This window comes from Larus michahellis, chromosome 4 (assembly GCF_964199755.1).
Source record: "Larus michahellis chromosome 4, bLarMic1.1, whole genome shotgun sequence".
Taxonomy (NCBI): domain Eukaryota; kingdom Metazoa; phylum Chordata; class Aves; order Charadriiformes; family Laridae; genus Larus; species Larus michahellis.
This window is the reverse complement of record NC_133899.1, coordinates 19,278,470-19,296,773: the sequence shown is the minus strand read 5'-3', so window position 1 is coordinate 19,296,773 and position 18,304 is coordinate 19,278,470. Positions and strand designations below refer to the sequence as shown.

The window sequence follows — 18,304 nt, the reverse complement described above, 5'->3', positions numbered from 1 at the left end:
TAGTGGTTCACGTCAGTTTTGAAATTGATCTGTAAAAGGATTTTACAAAGGAATCTTTGTAAATAACAACAACAATTAGGAATGGAAAGTTTGTTCTTTTCTGGATTTGATGGATGACCAGATAATTAAAAAAAAAAAGTTAACAAGTTGCTAGACTGATGTCCCAGCATTACACCTGTCAGAGAAGCAGAGCCATATGGCTGGACCCCAATACCTGTTAGAAGCTTTTACTCAGCAAAACAACGGAAAGTTGCATGAAAAAAACCACCTGCAAAGCTGCCCCCGAGGTGCCTGAAGGAGGGGGTGTTGGAGGTAATGCATGGCTCAGCTTTGCTTTTGTTCAGAAACTTTGTGAGCCCCTTTGCAGCAAGAGTATTTTGAGCTTAAAGAAAAAATGATGACTAGTAGGGAAGTTGTGTGCATTTTAGACTTCAAAGTACAGGCTCTGTGGCTTTGGAGGAAGTTTCTAACTTCCGCTGCAATACTCTCCCGTGCTCCCTCTTACTTTAACTATAGCTAAGAAGCCCAGCAGTAAGATTTTCACAATCAGAATAGCAGCTACATTTGGGAAGCCCAGCTGCTTCGAGGAGCTCTCCAATGCTAAAGCTCAGGACAATACATTCTTCAGTGACAATGCAAAATATTTATCATAGGTACCACGTAAGTCGGGATTTTGACTTCCGTATTCCTAGTTAGTGATAGAACAACGTTCTGCTTACCAGCTTGTTGGGGTATCGGAGCAACACAGGTTGCACAGGGACTTGTGGAACAAAGGCACCTGCAACCAAAAATTGGAACTGATTGTTAAGACTAAGCTTATTACAGCTGTTGGGAGTTTTAAGTGATTCATGTAAAACATGGTGTCTAGGAGACACTGTTAAAAAAGGCAAGAAGAATGGGAAGTATTCTTTGTGTTGTGGGTTTTTTGGGGGAAGCGGGGGGTTGGTATTTTGTTTTGTTTTTTTTTTTTTAAATTAGCAGCACAACTAGCAAGATGTCAGGACAAAAAAGGGCTAGTCTCCATTTCAAGGAGAAAGCTGCCTAAGATTCCTGAACTGTTCAAACTCATTTTCTGTGTATTACCTCTCCATTGACTGTCACTCATTTCAAAGGATTAGATGCTCACAAGGCTGTTGAGCATTTCCTGAAGCCTTCTCTGTTTTGATCATCTTCCTAAGTGATATGGATCTGAGCACGTAGCACTGGTTTTGTAACTTTGCTACCCGAGACACAGTACAACAGTAAGAAAGGAGCCCAAGACGGCTTTAACTGAAGTGCAGCACAACAATCTAATGATCAGTGATGCTATCAAGTACCTTTATGGTTAAAAATATCTATGGGCCTGCCTTGCTACGCACTACGCAAAGAGATTTCATAATTTGGTTGCTAAGCCTTGCACGGCAAAATTTACAGGAATCTAAGACAGCATGACTGTAAGTTGAGCTAAAAGAACCTCATAAGTAGCATGTATTTTGGTAGTTCATCTCATAATAATCACAGTCAAGTTTCTCGGTAAATAAAGTAGATGAAAACTGTACCCAGAAAAAAACTCAACCAACTAACTGTGTACATCATAGGTATTCTACGTCCTGCAAATTACCAAAAATCAGAAAAGTAAACTGACTAGTATAAAATAGTGGGTTTAGTGCCACTGAAACTTTACTACATCCGCTCCAGTGCTGTTGTGGATGATGTATCTGCAGAAGTATAGGCCTTACCAGACCTACCAAATTAATATTTCACACATTATTTACCAACAATGACGAGACAAAATCTCTCACCTTGTTTAAATGTGATCAGGCAAGATCGGTTTGTGCAGGTGCCTTCTGGGAAAATGAGTATCTTGGATTTAAAGAGAAAGAAATACATATATACACACACATTTCATAAAAAGATTATATTTCAGCATCAATTACGTACAGGCTGACTTTTCATGCAAGCTCAGTGACACGTTACGCTGCATCACAAGAATATTATTATTGCTTCAAAAGGAAATGAACAAATAAGTGAAGGATGCTCACAGTAACATTAGCCTGTTAATGATGTGATCCATCTTGATTTGGAAACAAATGCTTTGTAATAGAGGAGTTCTTGGGAAAGGCCTTTATCAATTCAGAAATATGGTACAAAAGGCCTTAAGTGTTTCACTTGAACTGGTGAGTGTTGGTAATGATATGAGAATTGTTCCTCTGCTGGCGGCTCCTTATTGAACTGCTGGGTGTACAAACATCAAGAGTCTGGGCTGACATGAAGTGCATAAGGTCCTTGAGCCTTTACAGGCACAGATGCTATCAGCGTGAGTCGAGATGCCAGCTGCGATGAGAAGATCACAGCTGGAGGGATAGCTGGAAATGGCAGAAAGAGTATGTGCATCTGCGATGCAGAGCTCTGAAGGCGTTATACGCCACTATGTACCCTCTGAACCTGAATGACTCAGACACACCAAATACCCAGAATGTTTCTGAATTAGTGTCTGGAAGATACTAGATTAGATGCACAGTGCTCTGCAATGTGACACACCAAATCCAGCCCCCTGTGGAATGCAAGGAAGCTTTATGTTTCTCATATCGCTAGAGGATCATAAGCAGCATTCCAAAAAAACCTCAGCACAAGAACTGGTCTGGATCAAAAGAGTCTTCAAGGTGTGCTCCCACTTCAGTGGGAATGAACAGGTCATGGCTAGATCAATTAGGTCATATCCAAGAGACACAGGCTGTTTCAAAGTACGATAGAGACAGCTGCACATACTGATTTACGTTTAGCCTTTGACTATGCATTCTGTAATCAGAAATTATTTGCTGGTACTATGGACACAAAAATGGGTATGTTTCTGCTTAGCATATGTCATAAGCCACAGAAAACATACTAGTGACTGACCAAAGAGTAAGTAATCAGTCCCTCCTTCCCTTCTGTTTTGGTACGTGGCTGGGAGAAGCGCTAATCAGAACCTCATGCTATTAACAAGCCCATGTGCTGCCCAGCCTGTTGTGTTTTGGTTTTAGGTGGAGAGTATGGGGAATCCAGCTACTTTTCTGTTGTGCTGAGAGAATGCAGCCCAGGCACTCTGAACAGGATATGACAGATACCATCTTATGGTCAAGTTTCTCAAATAAAAAAAAAAGAGTAGGAGGAATATGTGGCCAGGGCATAGGACTAGAGATCACCCAGTGACACTCCGAGTCTGCTGACTCAGTCTTGGAGATTCCCAGATTACTTGACTCATAGACTATTTATGCCATGATAGACATCTAGTTTTGATGCCAAGTGCAGAATTGGTGTAAAGCCAATTCCCCTTTCCTCCCCGTGGTGTTTTCAGCGGAGATTAGGTATACCAGAGCTTTGCTGGAATCACTTCATCCATAACAATTTAGCAAATCACAAGCATCAGTGTAGTTTGTAATCATAGCATTACAAAAAAAGCCTTCCTAGCTTAGACATGTGCATGTTTAAAATCCTCCATATAACTGACAAAGTGAAAAGAATAATGGAGGCTCTAAAAATATTTACTGCAGCTTAGAAAAATGCATTTATGAGTTAAATTAAGGCAGCCTAAACACTAACTAAAAAGCTTTTTGCAAGGTGCTTGCTAAGTAAAAATGATGCATGAAACATCTAAATAATGACATTTCAAAAAAAGTGGCAAGTGTTGGTCTTCCCTCAGGATGAGAAGCAGTTACGCTTGAACGTGGTCTGTTTCTAGAGACTATTCACAGAGCAGAGCAGTGCATTCAGGTCAAGCTGCCGTAAGGATACCTGCTCTGAAGTCTATATTTTCACTAGCCTCTTTAAATTTTCCTCAAGAGCCATTCATTGGAACAGAAGTGAAGGAAAAAGTAACTCTTCTCAATCATTTAGGAGGTGGCCAATTATGACTAAATAGATCTTGTGACTTTAGCTACTTAACCAGTCACTTCTTTGAATTTTTTTATTTTAAGTAAATTAACCCTTAAGAAACCAAGAACTAATCCAAAACACAAAGTGTGAATTTATACACAAATCCACAGTGTATTTCTGAAGAAAGGTCTTACATCATTGACTTTATTGTCCAGCACCGTGGCAGTGATACTATATTTCTGGTGTCTGAAGGCAACATCGGAGCACAGTCAATGCAAGGGAAGAAAGCAGAGAGGCACTGCCAAATGAGATGTTAGTAGGTTCACAACTGTTCCAGGTTTTTCTTCTTGCAGAGGATGCAGTTTCCATCTCAGCCCCTCTGCCTGTCATAAAAGCAGCAGAGTTGCTGCCTCAACATTTTTCTTCCTCCAGAGCAACCCCTGCTCCATTAGCTCTTCAAGATGGAAAGCCACCCAAGGCCTAGAAGCGCAACAGCAGCTTGCTGCTGAGGAATGACCATGGGAAACAGCGTGCACAATCATTAACTATTGCTTCCATGTTAAAATCTTACCACAATTCAGGCCAATTGAAAAGTCTTGGTTTTACTGCATTATTAACCTAAAGACTGAACCGAATTTCACCTCAGCTATTCTTCACATGCAAAATTGATGTTTTAAGCTTACGTACTGTTCATGCTGGAGCTTGGACAGCTCGGGTTACTCATCTCATCGACTGCTCATCCACAAACTGTTGTGAGCACAGCTCTGCAATAGCTTCTCACACATGAGTTAGGTTAAGAATACTGATTCACATATACCAATTCAAGTCATCTGTTACACTGATGACAGCTTGTTAAGACTTAAATAGGGAAAAGAGCAGGCCAGGAGCCATATGCATTTTGGAACAGCAATTAGTACTGGCTGGATTTTGTCATGACAAAACTTTTTAGGCACCAGCCTCTCGTCTTCCTTTCCTAAACCAGTCATATTACCTGACTGTTGACTTCAACTTTGTACATCAACAGAATCCTGTTCAGCTGGGCACTTGTGGTATTGTGATACACAGTGAATATGGAATATGAATACATGACAGAATAGTAGTAGAATATTTATTACCTGTGGCCACTGGCCTCTTGATAATGCTCGTTTAGTTATCTCTGTGACAGTATTTTTTCGTGAATCAGGGTCTTGACGAGAAACTGACACAGGCTGAAGGGAACTTAAAATTGCTGTGAAAGAGATAAAAACGTTTATTTTTCTTATGCTAGTGCTTAGAAAATACATAGGTTTAAGGCTCCCTTGTAGCAAAAATCTTGTTATTCTCATACTAGAAGACAGACTCTGCACAAACAGCTTTCAGACTAAATAGATAAGAAGAGTATTATTATTGTCCTTGTTCTCCAAAACGGGAAGTAAGACACAGAAGATGTATCTACACTGCCAGCTGAGAGCTTTACAGTAGGTATAAATGTGCCAAATTCACCCAAACACATTCCGCTAATATTGCTGTTATCTTTCACTGAGCATTCCAACACAGTTCTAAGGAAAAAACCTGATTGGGTCTCTGCTCATGAGCCACACTCAGGCCTAACTCATGCAGACTGCAATCAACAAATACTTTGAGCCTCTCCAGAACAAGTAAGATGTCCCTTTTCACTTACAAAAACCACACAGCTTATGTGTAAATTACAGAAAAAAACCCCCACCCTCATTTCATCAGAAGTCTACATCAGAACGTGTGGACCTTTTGAGATGTGATGAGAAACTTGGGGAAGAATTATCTTCTATGTCCCACTCCTGTGCTTTTAAGAGAAGGTCAATTTATTATCAGTTAGTTTATTTCCTACAAAGGCATTTCTCTGTGTTGTGTGCCGAGTTTAGTTTTGGGTTACTGTTGGCTTATTCTTTTAAGAGTCCTATAGACATAAGAGACGTACAGCCAGCAGAAAGTCTACAGCTGATTCTAGTAATAATGCAAATGGGAATTCTTTTTTTTGCCAAAAGGAGGAGAAAATAATAGAAGCATGAGTCATCTGATTTTCTCCATTCTCTGCATTTCCTTTTTGAGTAACTTCTTCTTTATTCTTTCCTGGTTTGACTCTCATTAAAAAAAATCCCTAACAGTGCCTGCAAGTTTAAACTTACAAATATGGTATTTTCCAGACTGCTGTTAACTTGTGTCTGTTTTGAAATAACCTTCACTAATCCGTGTTCTACATTTGTGGGCCACCCTGTTAAAAGACAGCAGTCGAATGGATTTCTCAACCTTCCTACTGGGAGACTTTTAAGAGAAAGCTGCTAGCCTGAGCAGTTACAAAACATGCTTTCCATATAAAGAAAATCTGAAGTGATATTCTATTTCATATCTGAAAAGAAACAGCATACTTTTAGACATTTTGACTAATTCAGAAAGATAACTTGTCCCGGGGATTTCACTGGAAATAATCTGTCAGTATGTTTGGCACTTAAAGATTTAAAGAAGTCTGCCCCTAAATCACTATCGGAGATCAGATTTTTAGCCTCATGTCAAATTACTGACTTCTAACATTTTATTTTTTCATAAATACTTACTGCCAAATACCGGCGTGGACAGGTTCTCTGCTCTAGACACTATTGATGGCATTCCAGTTGGGGCACAAATAATGGCATCAAAAAAGCTTGAATGAGGAGCTGCAACAAAGATTGGGGCTTCTCGCAGACTCGCTATTTTCCCTTTTATTTTAACTTGGAAACCCATTACGAAGAACAAGGTACGAGTTAGGCATGAGAGAGTTGTCTGGATCATCCTCCTTGTAAACAGAAACACAAAAATATCATCCATCTTACAGTTAGTATTTCTTTTGTACTTCAAAACAGAAGCCCATGAAAGATTTCCTAGGTCTCAGCAGCACTGGAGCCAGGCACAGGGTAGCAACACTACTCACTGGGAGAGTGTAGGGCTAAAGGGAAAGCAGTAGGAGTAGGGACGGAAACATCACCTTTTCATGTTGAAACCAGATTATAATTTTAAAGATAAGGCAATATACAGCACCTTACAAAACCCTCCTCTCAGGTATGCTATTTCTCTTGCCGTATCTTATAGCATTGTAGAATAACACTATTGCAAGGGGAGGGTGGGTAATTAGCAGATTCAGTGTCCTTTTTGTAAGAACTTACTTAACTTTTGATACTGTTCTTTTACTATCAGTTTCAACAAGTAAGATTAAATGACAGTGTTCCCTTACTGGAACACATTCCCTCAACAGGGGACATGTTCCCTTCACGGGACTCCTTGTAATCTCTTGGCCTTGTTAGAACTCACTTCCCTTGTCTCCTCCTCCTGCGTGCAGCTGCGGTACATCACAACTAGGAGGGAACTGCATTACTCTGAGGTCAGAAGCTGAGCAGCTGAAACCCAGAACCCACAGAGGCAGCTGTAAAATACTCCTTCAAGGGCAACATAGCTAAGAGAGGAGCTGTTAAAGCTAATTTTGTCATAAATTATAGCATAGCAGGAATGAAGAAGGCTACACAGAAAGTCGGCCTATGTAATGTTACCAAATACTTAATGAGTTTTTTTCTCAAATATTCCTATCAGTATTATTCCTAAAATAAGTCCTGGCTTACAAATAGTCTATGAAGATTCTTATACAGATTTGTTTTAGCCTCAAGACAATTGAAAATCTACCTATTTAAAAAGCTATTGTTGTAATTTGTTGTAAAACACACTCACCAAAAAGTTGCTTCACCTAAATGGGTAAAACTAAGATTTGGCTGAGGACTGCTCTTTAATCAAAAGGAGGAGAGGAGGGAGAGGGGAAAAAAAAAGCTTTAGACCCTGGTTTTGTGTTATTAAAAAAAAAAAGCAAAACATCAGACCACAGAGCTTTCACAAATATTGGTCACTTTTTACCTTCTCCATCCTTTAAGCGGCACAGATCCTTTGCCAGGGTGACGGAAAGTTGCAATTGATGCAAATAGCCACGCTATCAGTAAAAGGAATGCAATGCATATGGCACGGAGGGGTAGCAAAATAATTCCCTGAAGAACAGTCTGGAAAAAAAGAGGGGAGAAATCTTAAGAAATGGTATCAACAGGAATGACACTGCTATCTGTGTAGTAACCTTACATGGACTTTAAAATACTGACATTACTGCTACGTGATTTGGTAAGGAAAGCATTACAGTGTTCAAAAAGGGAAGGCAGTCATTCACAGCATTTCATTTTCACTTTTGGATTCCCATTTCAGCTAGAACTGGAATAAGTATTTGAGTTTTTGGCTTGGATGTTGTTAGACAGAGATGATAAACAGAGTTTGCTGACTTTAGTTTATATTTAGACTTGGTCTGCAGCATACAACCAGTTCACGAGTCCACCCAGCTGATACGTATCTCCACGACAGAGCCTTCTGTCACTAGCTGCCTGTCTAGAAGCCAAGTGAGATTGTTAAGATGACTGAAATGTACTCTTGCCCTTTCAAAATGACAAATCTTGTGTTGAGTCACACTATTGCTGCAAGTGATCTTTACTGCTTGGAGTGGGGCAAACACAACACGGCTTCCTTTCCCCTAGTTGGGACTTAAGCAAAATGGAGTTTTCAGTAAAACCGAACGTATGGTTTAAGGCAAAGGTTCAGACTTCACAGCACTGTTGAAGCTGCTGTAGCAGCTCTTGGCTCATTGCCTTTGTAAGTGGTTTGCTCACTGCCTGCAGTAAACATAGAGCAGAACCCTTCTGATTATGAAGATTAATTTCTTGCCTCCTGTTTGAAGCATCTTGGATACGAACGTCTGTGCTTGAATTTTTCAGAATAAATTGAGAAAGCTTAGTTCCCTTTCCTCCCTGCTATCAGGAAGCTGTTATTAGCTTGCTTTAACTTGAAGCAAAAGAAACTATTGAGAGAGTTCTGCTACAGTCACAGCCAGCCAAGCTAGGTAGCAAAACTGGTACAAAACAGATCCAAGCCAAGGCTGCGGTTTGCTGCTGCTTTGGTTCTTCATATGCATTTGTAAACAGAGTGAGGTGAAGGAGAAACACTAACACGCCCTGGTTGCCAATAATCCTCAAGTATCATCTGCAGCCTCTCCTAAGGAATTTTTAACTTGCATTTTTTTGTGCACAGCTCCAGGAAGCAGGTGTATTGGCACAAGGTTGTTAACAGACAGCTGTGGTACTGGGCAGAGCCGGAAGAAATTAATTGTTTTACCCCAGCAAATTAGGTTAGAAACTATATCCTGAAGGTTGGCCTTTATGGCGCAACACAGCACTATGCAGATTGAGCAAGCCCAGAGCTGGGAGGCAGGTGAGCTGTGTCAGCTTGCAGAAGCCATAGCCTGGCATTCCTGGTAAGCTAGTAACTGGTTCAGCTTCTTCTGGCACCTAATCCAGCTCAGCTGCCACTCGCTGATGAGGATCAGCTCTGTGTGTGTACATATGCACAAAACAACATGCAGTATTGTAATAGTGAATTTTTTTTTTCTAATTTGGGCTATGTTTCGAAAAGTCCCTTAAAACTTACATGAGAGTACATCAGTGGTCACAGACTGACAACTCCACCAGTTCAGAAGTATGGTAGAAGTTGCTGAAGGAGAGTTATGCTTATGAGCTTACTATTTTTTATACCTTACTAATTTTTTTAGGAAAATCAACAGCTCAACAACAGTGTTTCTCTCAAAATCAACCTTTCTAGTCAGCTTTTCAGCAATGACTACTTACTGTACAGGAAAAGCAGGGCTTTTAACAATAAGGGAGTTCTACAAAACAGTTTGCAATTTACATACTTGAGCTATGATTATTAAGCAACACAATGGATTTTATCTCTTTTCTTCAAAAAGGAGCAAATGTTTGTAGTGCATTTGGAATATAAGCATCTTTGAGTATTATTTATACGATTCTTTAATATAGTAGGTTGGTTCTAATTGGCCTCTCATCAACATGGTCCTTTCCCTCCCCAAGTTCCTTCCACCTTCACATAATGTCCTCATTAATATTCAGGAGAGGCTCTGGCATCTGGCTCTAAACCCTCTGATACTGAAGAGGATTAACAGGAATTTTGGGCCTTCAGGACTCAGGTCTCTGTTACAAAAGGCATAGTGACAACAGGCCAAACCTGATAGTGGATACACAGTGTAAATTAGGATAAGGCTGAGAAGCAGGTACGTGGTGGTGCTGCTTATGTTCTATAAGCACTGCCACGTAACATGTCTCCAGGACAGATCTGAACATTTAGGTATGACCGTTTCCTTCTTGAAGCATACAGTGGTTTTTTATATAAAAGCTGTATATAACTAGCACAGGAATTTTAACCATAACTTCATGGACAAGAGGAAAAGGACTGCTCTGGATCACAGAAATGGATTCAGTAGCTGGGTATGAGAGATTTGGCCCTGGAGATCTATTGCTCCCACTCTCTTTATGGGAGTTGTGGTGAATCTGAAAGTGTCAGGTAGCAAGTTAAATCAGCCAAGACTCCTCACTTGTCTCCCAAAATCAGATGTGTCTTTTTTTCCTCCATAGGCATTCTCTTGTATGATGATCTGTAGTCCCAGTTCAACGTTTCAGCTGCATTCAGTTATGCAGAATGGGCAGCATAAGCATAAATCAGCATGTTTTGACTTAAAATAACTTTTTTCTCTATGAAAAAAGAATATTTATGCACTGACCTACAATGAAAAATAAAGGATGCAATAGAAAAAGCAAAACAATCCCTTCCTAAAAACTTTAATAAATTCATTAATCTATTTTAGGCAGATACGCAGGTGGTACTGATCTGCTGATGCAAGCTATTGGCTTTCTAGGTCACTGTGTAATGAGGCAGAGTTGATTTCTGCTCCATCAGCTGCAGACTAGGGTAAGAAAAGGACAGAAAAGAGAAAGGTCAAGGTATGCTAGAAAAGAGAAAGTATAGGAGAAAAGTATACAGAAGAAAATGCAGGTATCACAAAGATAGAATTATTCTGAGTCATCCAAAAAACCTTTCCCCACTTTTGGAATCACCCGTGTACTTTCTATTTATGGTATCTGCACCAACTGCACTGCCTGTCACTGCAGTTGTGGCAGACACCTGCAGTAATCCTTGCAGCCCCGGTCACACTCTGACCGGTGACTGACCCTTAAGCAATATGTGGGATTACACTGTCACTGATGTCAGGAGCCAGGGAAGGGGAAAAACAGGTCTATCAGAAAGCCACAGAATCCAGTTTAAAATTTTGTTCAACTTCAGCTGCTGACAAGTTATCTAGAAAGCAGAAGAGCAGGCTGGTGACCAGAAGGAAGCCCAACTCCAACTGAACTCCCCTGACATCTGAAACTGTGCGCAGATGGACTGTCTCCCAAAGCAGTACCCGCCTAGCAAGACAGGGTATTCCATCAGCGTCCAAAGTATGCTACAGCTCTCCACCAGGCAGACTAGCAGTTTACTTCCATGCACAGGGTTAAAAATAATCTTGCTTTTAGCATTCTGGCTATGCCATTAAGTAGTTCACCATTACATAAATCCAGCGAGCATCTCTCCTGAATAAAGGAAAATCTAGTCATGACTTAACCAGTATTTGTGCTTTGCAGTGCAGTTCAGAAGTTGAGAGGGCAAGTGAGCAATCAGGATGAACAGAACTAAAACTAAAAAATGAAAAAAATCCCAACAATGAATTGCAGCCAGCTTCAGTCAGAATGGAAACCAGAAACATTTGAACAACTGTTTTAAACTTGTTTGGCACATGCAGATGTTTACCACAGCACAAGTGAGCTTTGTTTTGCACATTCTAAAGAAAGACAAAAAAATCTCATTGGCTGGTAAACTACTACCAATACAAGGATTAGCAAAAAATTTGTAAAATCTACTCTATTTTTCAGTCTGGCTGCAGCCTGTTTTCATATTTGAAGCTGAACGAAATGCAAACAGCTAGCCCGTCTCACTTCAAAGCTCTATTCATCACGGCACAGCAGCCTTTACATTCAAGGTGTTCACCAACATAAGAAAATCCAGCTTTGGCCTCCCAGTTTTGAATTTATATCTATTTTTATCGGTGTATGCTAAAGGAATAGTATAGAATAGGGGGAATATGGCAAAACAATCTTTAACATGCAAGAATGGAGATACACTACACTTGATTTAAATGGGAGAAGAGACATTTCCCTTTTTTGAAGTTTATAGTAACACCCTCTGGTTAAGGCTCTGATTCCCAGCTGGTCCAATAGGCAGGGCTGGGCAAGAGAGGAGCAGACGTTTACAGGATAAAGCAGACAGTAGGAAGTATCCTAGGTTCCACAACTGTAGCGGAAAAAGAACAGAAGGGAGCAACACATGATACAGAAAGATTGTCTCTCCTGTGGCTTTCTGCTTTAAAATTCTGTGACTACTGCAGTTTTGCTTCGAAGCTCACTACAGCAGCAGGCCCTAACCCAGCCAGGTGCTTTTCCTTCCAGGCACGTTGTGGAGTTATGTATGGAGCATCTTTTGTTTTAAGACATACCATGTTTTTCATCTCCTCCTCATGAAGCAAAAAAGTAGGATATATTTGTTATCGATAAAATGGTAATTGTAGCTTGAAATTCCAGCTTTTGAAAGTAGTCTGTGCATCCTCTACCGAAAGCAGACAGCACAGAAAGCTGTCCATGTCTGGAACCTCATTAAGAAACTGGAATCTTTTCCTTGGGGCTCATGCCTACAGCTACTGATTCAGATGCACTTGAAATGTGTTTCGGGCTGCTAGTACAACACAGGGGATAAAAGGATTTGAAATTGTTTTCCAGGTATCTCACATTTCCTCCACCCAACTACCTTCCAGGCAAACGCTGTTTATAACTTGAGGAAGAGCTATATGAAACTTAAAATATTTAGTTGCACATCAGCCTCAGATATTTATAACAATCAGCAGAAAATACAGTAAGTTCACCTACGCAGTGATGTGCTCATTGTCCTCAATGAGATGTCAGTTCAGATTTGGTTCATCAGCTCAATTTTTAAAGAGGATGTTTTTAAAAATCAAAGCACAGAAATACCGCCTACTTTCTTAATTGTAAAAGTACCCTCCAAGTCTGGTGTGCACTTGTACACAAGCTGTATGGGGACAGCGTTCGGCTCAGAAGCCTAATTCAAGTCACTCAGTGACACCAGTCAGTAACCCAGTGGAACTGGGCTGTCACGCTGCAATATGGAACCAAGAGATTAACTCCCCCTGCAGCCCCAACCCAGCCTGAAGTGAGTTAAGCATCTGAAACAGGATTACTGTAAAAAGTTATTTTCTTTTTTAGCTTATCATACCAGAGAGAAGTTACCATCATCTTCACTCTAGAGCTGAGGCACCTGACAGGATGGATAGATGGAGAGTACTTCATCCATGTGATTCAAACAGGATGCAAACTGGAGTCAAACAGGACTCCTATTTTCTCTCGGAGTAACGTGTTATTTATGAAAATCTTCTCAAAAGCTCGTTGCAAATCTTGTTAGAAGTTTAACGTTGAAGTTGATAGGCCTGTATGCGTGTGCAGAGCAACCATGCAGTTTGTGACCCCTGAGGAGTGATGGCTTGAAGAAGTTCATTTAAAAAAAGGGACTTTTTTTTTTACACTGAACACCTTTTGCATCTTTGCTTTGACCTTTTACACAACCTGTTCATTTTCTGCTATCCCTAGAGCAGATGAGGAAGCACGCTATGCCGTGCTAGGGAAGGAACTTCTCTTACTAGATGCTTTTTCCTCCAAAAGATGGGAGCTGTAGATGTTTGAGTGTCGGTTTGTCCCTCCCTGCTCGGCTCAGGGTGTAACCGCGAATCCGCATCGGCCCCGGCAGCGCCCCGCTCCTGTCAGGCGGCGCCAGCGGCAGTTTTAAACACTATTTATTCACGAATTCGCCTCTCCCAGCGGAAGCGAGTCTTTTTAAAACGGCCATTAACCTTCACACCGCTGTTTTAGACAAGCTGACACAAAACCATGCCCGGCCCGCGAGGGTGGGGGGTGTGTGACAGCCCCGCCGCGCCGCCGGCTGCGCTCCTGTCCGCACCGCTGCGCATCCCAACACCGGGCGGCCCCGGCCCCCCGGGTAGGGCTGGGCGCGCCCCGCCGCCCCCTCAGGCCCGCGCCGCTATCCTTACCCGCAGCTTGTCCCTGGCGCTGAGACGCCCCGGGTGGACGAAGGGGTTGGGGACGGTGGGCGGGCAGAAGGACTGCTGCCTGGGCAGCGGCAGCACCCGCTGCGCCATGCTCCCCCCGCCGCGCACCGCCGCCCCGGGCGATTGCGCATGAGCCGCCGCGGGGGAGGGCCGCGGCACCCCCGGCCCGGCCCGGCCCGGCCCGGCCCGGCCCACCGCGCGAAGCCCCGCCTCGGGGCAGGCCCCCTCAGGGCAGGTGAGGGCGCGTGAGCCCGCCCTCGGTCGCCCTCCGTCTCGCAGCGTGTCACCTGAGGCGACGGGGCTGAGGCAGGAACAGCTGAGGGAGGTGCCGGACGTCCCAGCCAGCTGCCATGGCCGGCAACCCCGGAGCCCTGCCCGCGCTCACTACAGTCATGTACACCTCCCGTAAATGCTGCAACGCTGGTCGCTGAAGCCATGTTTGCTGTGTGATACCGCAGTTGTGTTGTTTATATGCGCTGGCTACTCAGGATCAACGTGGCCTGTTATCTGAGAGAAAAAGGCAAGCGTGGTCAGACCATACAACCAAATTCCTTTCTAGGAGCAGGAGGCATTTCCACCACTGCAGAAGGCCGATACAGAGTTTCTGGTCTTGAGTGGGTGAAGTGTAGAGATCCGCCACAGGCCTTCCACACCTGCTGGGTTCACACAGGGTCTCTTCCAGCACACTGGCCCTGTAGGAACGCGCCATGAGCTGCCTCTGCAGGGGCATAGCAGGAGGACATTTTTTCACTCGTGAGGGTGGTGAGCCCCTGGCCCGGGTCACCCGGAGCTGCTGTGGCTGCCCCATCCCTGGAGGTGTTCAAGGCCAGGCTGGATGGGGCTTGGAGCAACCTGGTCTGGTGGGAGGTGTCCCTGCCCAGGGCGGGGGGCTTGGAGCACGTGATCTTTAAGGTCCCTTCCAACCTAAACCATTCCATAATTCTATGACAGCTGCTGCCCCACGGCCACCTCAGGTGAGCAGGTCAAAGGCCAGACACAGGGGCAGATCAGCAGTCCTCTAAAACACTCAATTTCTCACTGCCTTCTGCCAGTCACACACCTTCAAATGCAATGCTGGCGCTTCTGGTTTCAACCCAAAAGGAAGTTTCAGCCTGACCATATTTAGGAAAATATGCTTTTAGGTTCTCAAGGTAATCCGCTACAATGGTGGGGGCGAGCTACCAGTCTCTGCACAGAGAGTGCTGGTCCAAGAGTGCTGGCTCCTGGCCTCTTACATGACATTGGTTTGGACACTTTGTTTTGTTATGGTGCTTTTCCCTTTCTCATATCTGTCCTTCACACAAAAATATTGGTACTTTCTAACACAACATTAGTCTGTATGTTGCTGCACGGTTTGTATTGCTGTAACAAAAATAATTATAAATGTCTCATAGTTTAGTTGCCAGTTTGACGTGAGTACTTCCACAAAGATATAATCAGAATTAATAAAACTTAATTATTATAAAATTAATATTTATTTGTGTTTTGCAACTGCAGGTGCTTAAGGAGTAATCGTAATGATGTATTTGGGTTAACTGAAGCCTGTGTGTAATGGAAGCTTGAGGAGTGTAGGATTTCCCTTGGCTGGTTTCCAGGGTCTCCCTGTGATTGCCAGTACTTGCAAGTAGCACTGTGCTCTGAAAAACCTGAGAGCTCCGTACAAACCAGATCAGTAGAATTGCCACAGAAAGTAAGGCTGGGGGGAATGCCAGAGGAGAAACATCAATTCTACCTCTGTCATTCTTGACAGATGATTGTACAAGCTTTTCTTAAAACTCCATGACTTCCCTAGCTGATCCATTCCAGCACTTCTCTGGTAATATCTTGAAACAATTTTTTCTGTATCTGAGCGGAGTCTTTCTCATTGCAATTTATATCCGTTCTTGGTGCACATGAGAACTCTTTGCTTTCCTCTTTGCAGCTATTTTTTGCATGCTTGTGTAGTGTTGTGATTCTCTCAAGCTTTCAACTGTATCCTGGGCTGCATCAAAAGAAGCGTGGCCAGCAGGTCGAGGGAGGTGATGCTGCCCCTCTGCTCTAGGGAGACCCCACCTGGAGTATTGTGTCCAGCTTTGGAGTCCTCAACACAAGAAGGACGTTGACCTGTTGGAGTGGGTACAGAGGAGGCCACGAAGATGATTAGAGGGCTGCAGCACCTCTCCTGTGAAGACATGCTGGGAGAGTTGGGTTGTTCAGCCTGGAGAAAAGAAGGTTTTGAGGAGACCTTATAGCGGCCTTCCAATATCTGAAGGGGGCCTACAAGAAAGCTGTGGAGGGACTTTTCACAAGGGCATGTAGTGATAGGATGAGGAGTAAAGGCTTCAAACTGGAAGAGGGCAGATTTAGATTAGATATCAGGAAGAAATTTTTCACTATGAGGATGGTGAGCCCCTGGCCCAGGTTGCCCAGAGCTGCTCTGGCTGCCCCATCCCTGGAGGTGTTCAAGGCCAGGCTGGACGGGGCTTTGAGCAACCTGGTCTGGTGGGAGGTGCCCCTGTCTATGGTAGGGGGTTGTAAATAGATGGTCTTTAAGGTCCCTTTCAACCAAAACCAATCTATGATTCTACGATTCACTAGACTGAACAATCCAGTGTTTTCAAGTTTTGTTGCCTAGGTCATAGTTTCTAGATATCTGAACATTCTTAATGCTTTCCTCTGGCCTTTCTCCAGTGAGTCCACACCTTTCTTGAGTACCCAAACTGGAAATACTACTCCCTAGGAGGACTGACCAGTGCTACTAAGTGGGCAGGAAGAAATAATTTGTGTCTAACACATAATGTTTATATATCGCTATATAGTGTCTGCTTTTTTGTCGCTAGCCTGACCCTGGGATTCACACTGTGGTACATGGTAACACTTAGATCCAATTCAGAACAAGTACTTGTCATTTACGATACAGAGTTCTAAGAAACACTGTATTTGTCCTTACCAAACGGTGATAGTGATCTTACCTGTAGAAATGGGAAATACTAAGACATCTATCCGGCTTTACGGACATGATGCTTTTATTATGTAGAAGAATGTTTCTGGTGACTTGTGTATATGTTTGTTAAAAATGATGTTGATTATAAATATTTTACTCTACTAAGGCTGATTAGCCATAGCACCATCAAAAAAGGCTTAACATCGCAGGCACCAAAATACAAATGCAGTGCAAAAAAAGTTTTAATGTTCAGAACACATGAGAAGGTGCAGTCACATGTAATTCTTTTGTCTAAATTGATGTCACCATCTCTTTTGAATAGTAATTCCTTTTTAATCTGTGAACCTATGGTAAAATGAATATTGATCAATGGTCCACCAACACAAAGCACCACCAAGCTTTTGTGAAACTGATGTCTGGTACCACTTCAGTATCTTTCCTTCACCAGAAGATGCCTACAGTGCTAGAGATAGGCATTGAGGGAAGACACTAGCATTAGCTTGCTACTAATTTTTTTTCTAGGGTGAGGCTACAGCTTCAGTTCTGCAGTTGGCTAGGAAGATGTATGCCTTCCCTGGAGAGCTTTACCCTATATTACCTTGATTCTGCCTAGAAACTCTAAGAAAATTGGCTCTGGAGCAGTTGTAGCTTTCGTATACAATCCAAGTGAATCATATTAGTGGTACATGAAAACACAGTAAACTTTTCTGTAATGTAAGACAGGGATTCTTCTCTCATATAAACAGACGCAGCTTTTTTAAAGTTTATGGGTTTATAGCTTTTAATATAAATTATATATACAGTTTAAATTGGACTAAGATCTTTGCCTCATCAGAGCTGCCTTTGGGACAGTTTATTTTCCCTGGCATTTGTAAAAGTATACTCCAACATATCTTCTTATCATAATGATTTTAATAAAACTGTAGTAATTTCAAAGTAATTAAATTATATATCAATTCTATAATGTGTGGGGTAGACCAAGTCATGTACTGTAGAATACCATATCCTTGCAAACTATTTAAAAAAATCTTCCATCAGTAATCCATAATCTGAACCGGAAGCTAAAAGAAGTTGCCCTTCTTAGCATTTCCCTATTTAATTCTTCTGATTAGGGTTGTTGTCTTACCTTTATAAAACACACTCACAAAGGCATTTTTTGATACAGAAATTGAAAACCTGCTTTGTGTTTGAATTGCTCCCTGCTTTCATTTGACAAAAATCCGCCATCTCGTGGCCACAGTCCTGTAATACACAGAAAATGCAATGTAATGCACAGAAAAGTTAGGGCAGCATCTGTTAACTGCTTCTAAGATAAACAACCTTGTCCCAAGGACTAGCTACAAAACTTCTCCATGCAAAGCACCATTCTGATTTTCCTCTTTCTTTCTGTGATATTAAATGTGAACTGCTTGTGCAAAATGAGTATGAGTAGTAGATTCCCAATGTGTTTCCATTGTCAA

The 18,304-nt window shown here is 42.3% G+C and overlaps 1 protein-coding gene across 1 annotated transcript in view; it reads right to left on the bottom strand.

Annotated features, from left to right (window-relative positions):
- The window catches only part of LPCAT2 (lysophosphatidylcholine acyltransferase 2), a 32,713-nt gene extending 18,627 nt beyond the window's left edge, over positions 1 to 14,086 (bottom strand). Inside the window, exons 1-6 of the mRNA XM_074583158.1 lie at positions 13,904 to 14,086; positions 7,726 to 7,865; positions 6,405 to 6,622; positions 4,950 to 5,062; positions 1,782 to 1,842; positions 720 to 778 (exon numbers count right to left, since the gene is read on the bottom strand). Of these exons, the coding sequence (XP_074439259.1) occupies positions 720 to 778; positions 1,782 to 1,842; positions 4,950 to 5,062; positions 6,405 to 6,622; positions 7,726 to 7,865; positions 13,904 to 14,011 (699 nt within the window). The 5' untranslated portion in view covers positions 14,012 to 14,086. The remainder of the gene's footprint in view (positions 1 to 719; positions 779 to 1,781; positions 1,843 to 4,949; positions 5,063 to 6,404; positions 6,623 to 7,725; positions 7,866 to 13,903) is intronic.
- Between the last annotated feature and the right edge of the window lie 4,218 nt (positions 14,087 to 18,304).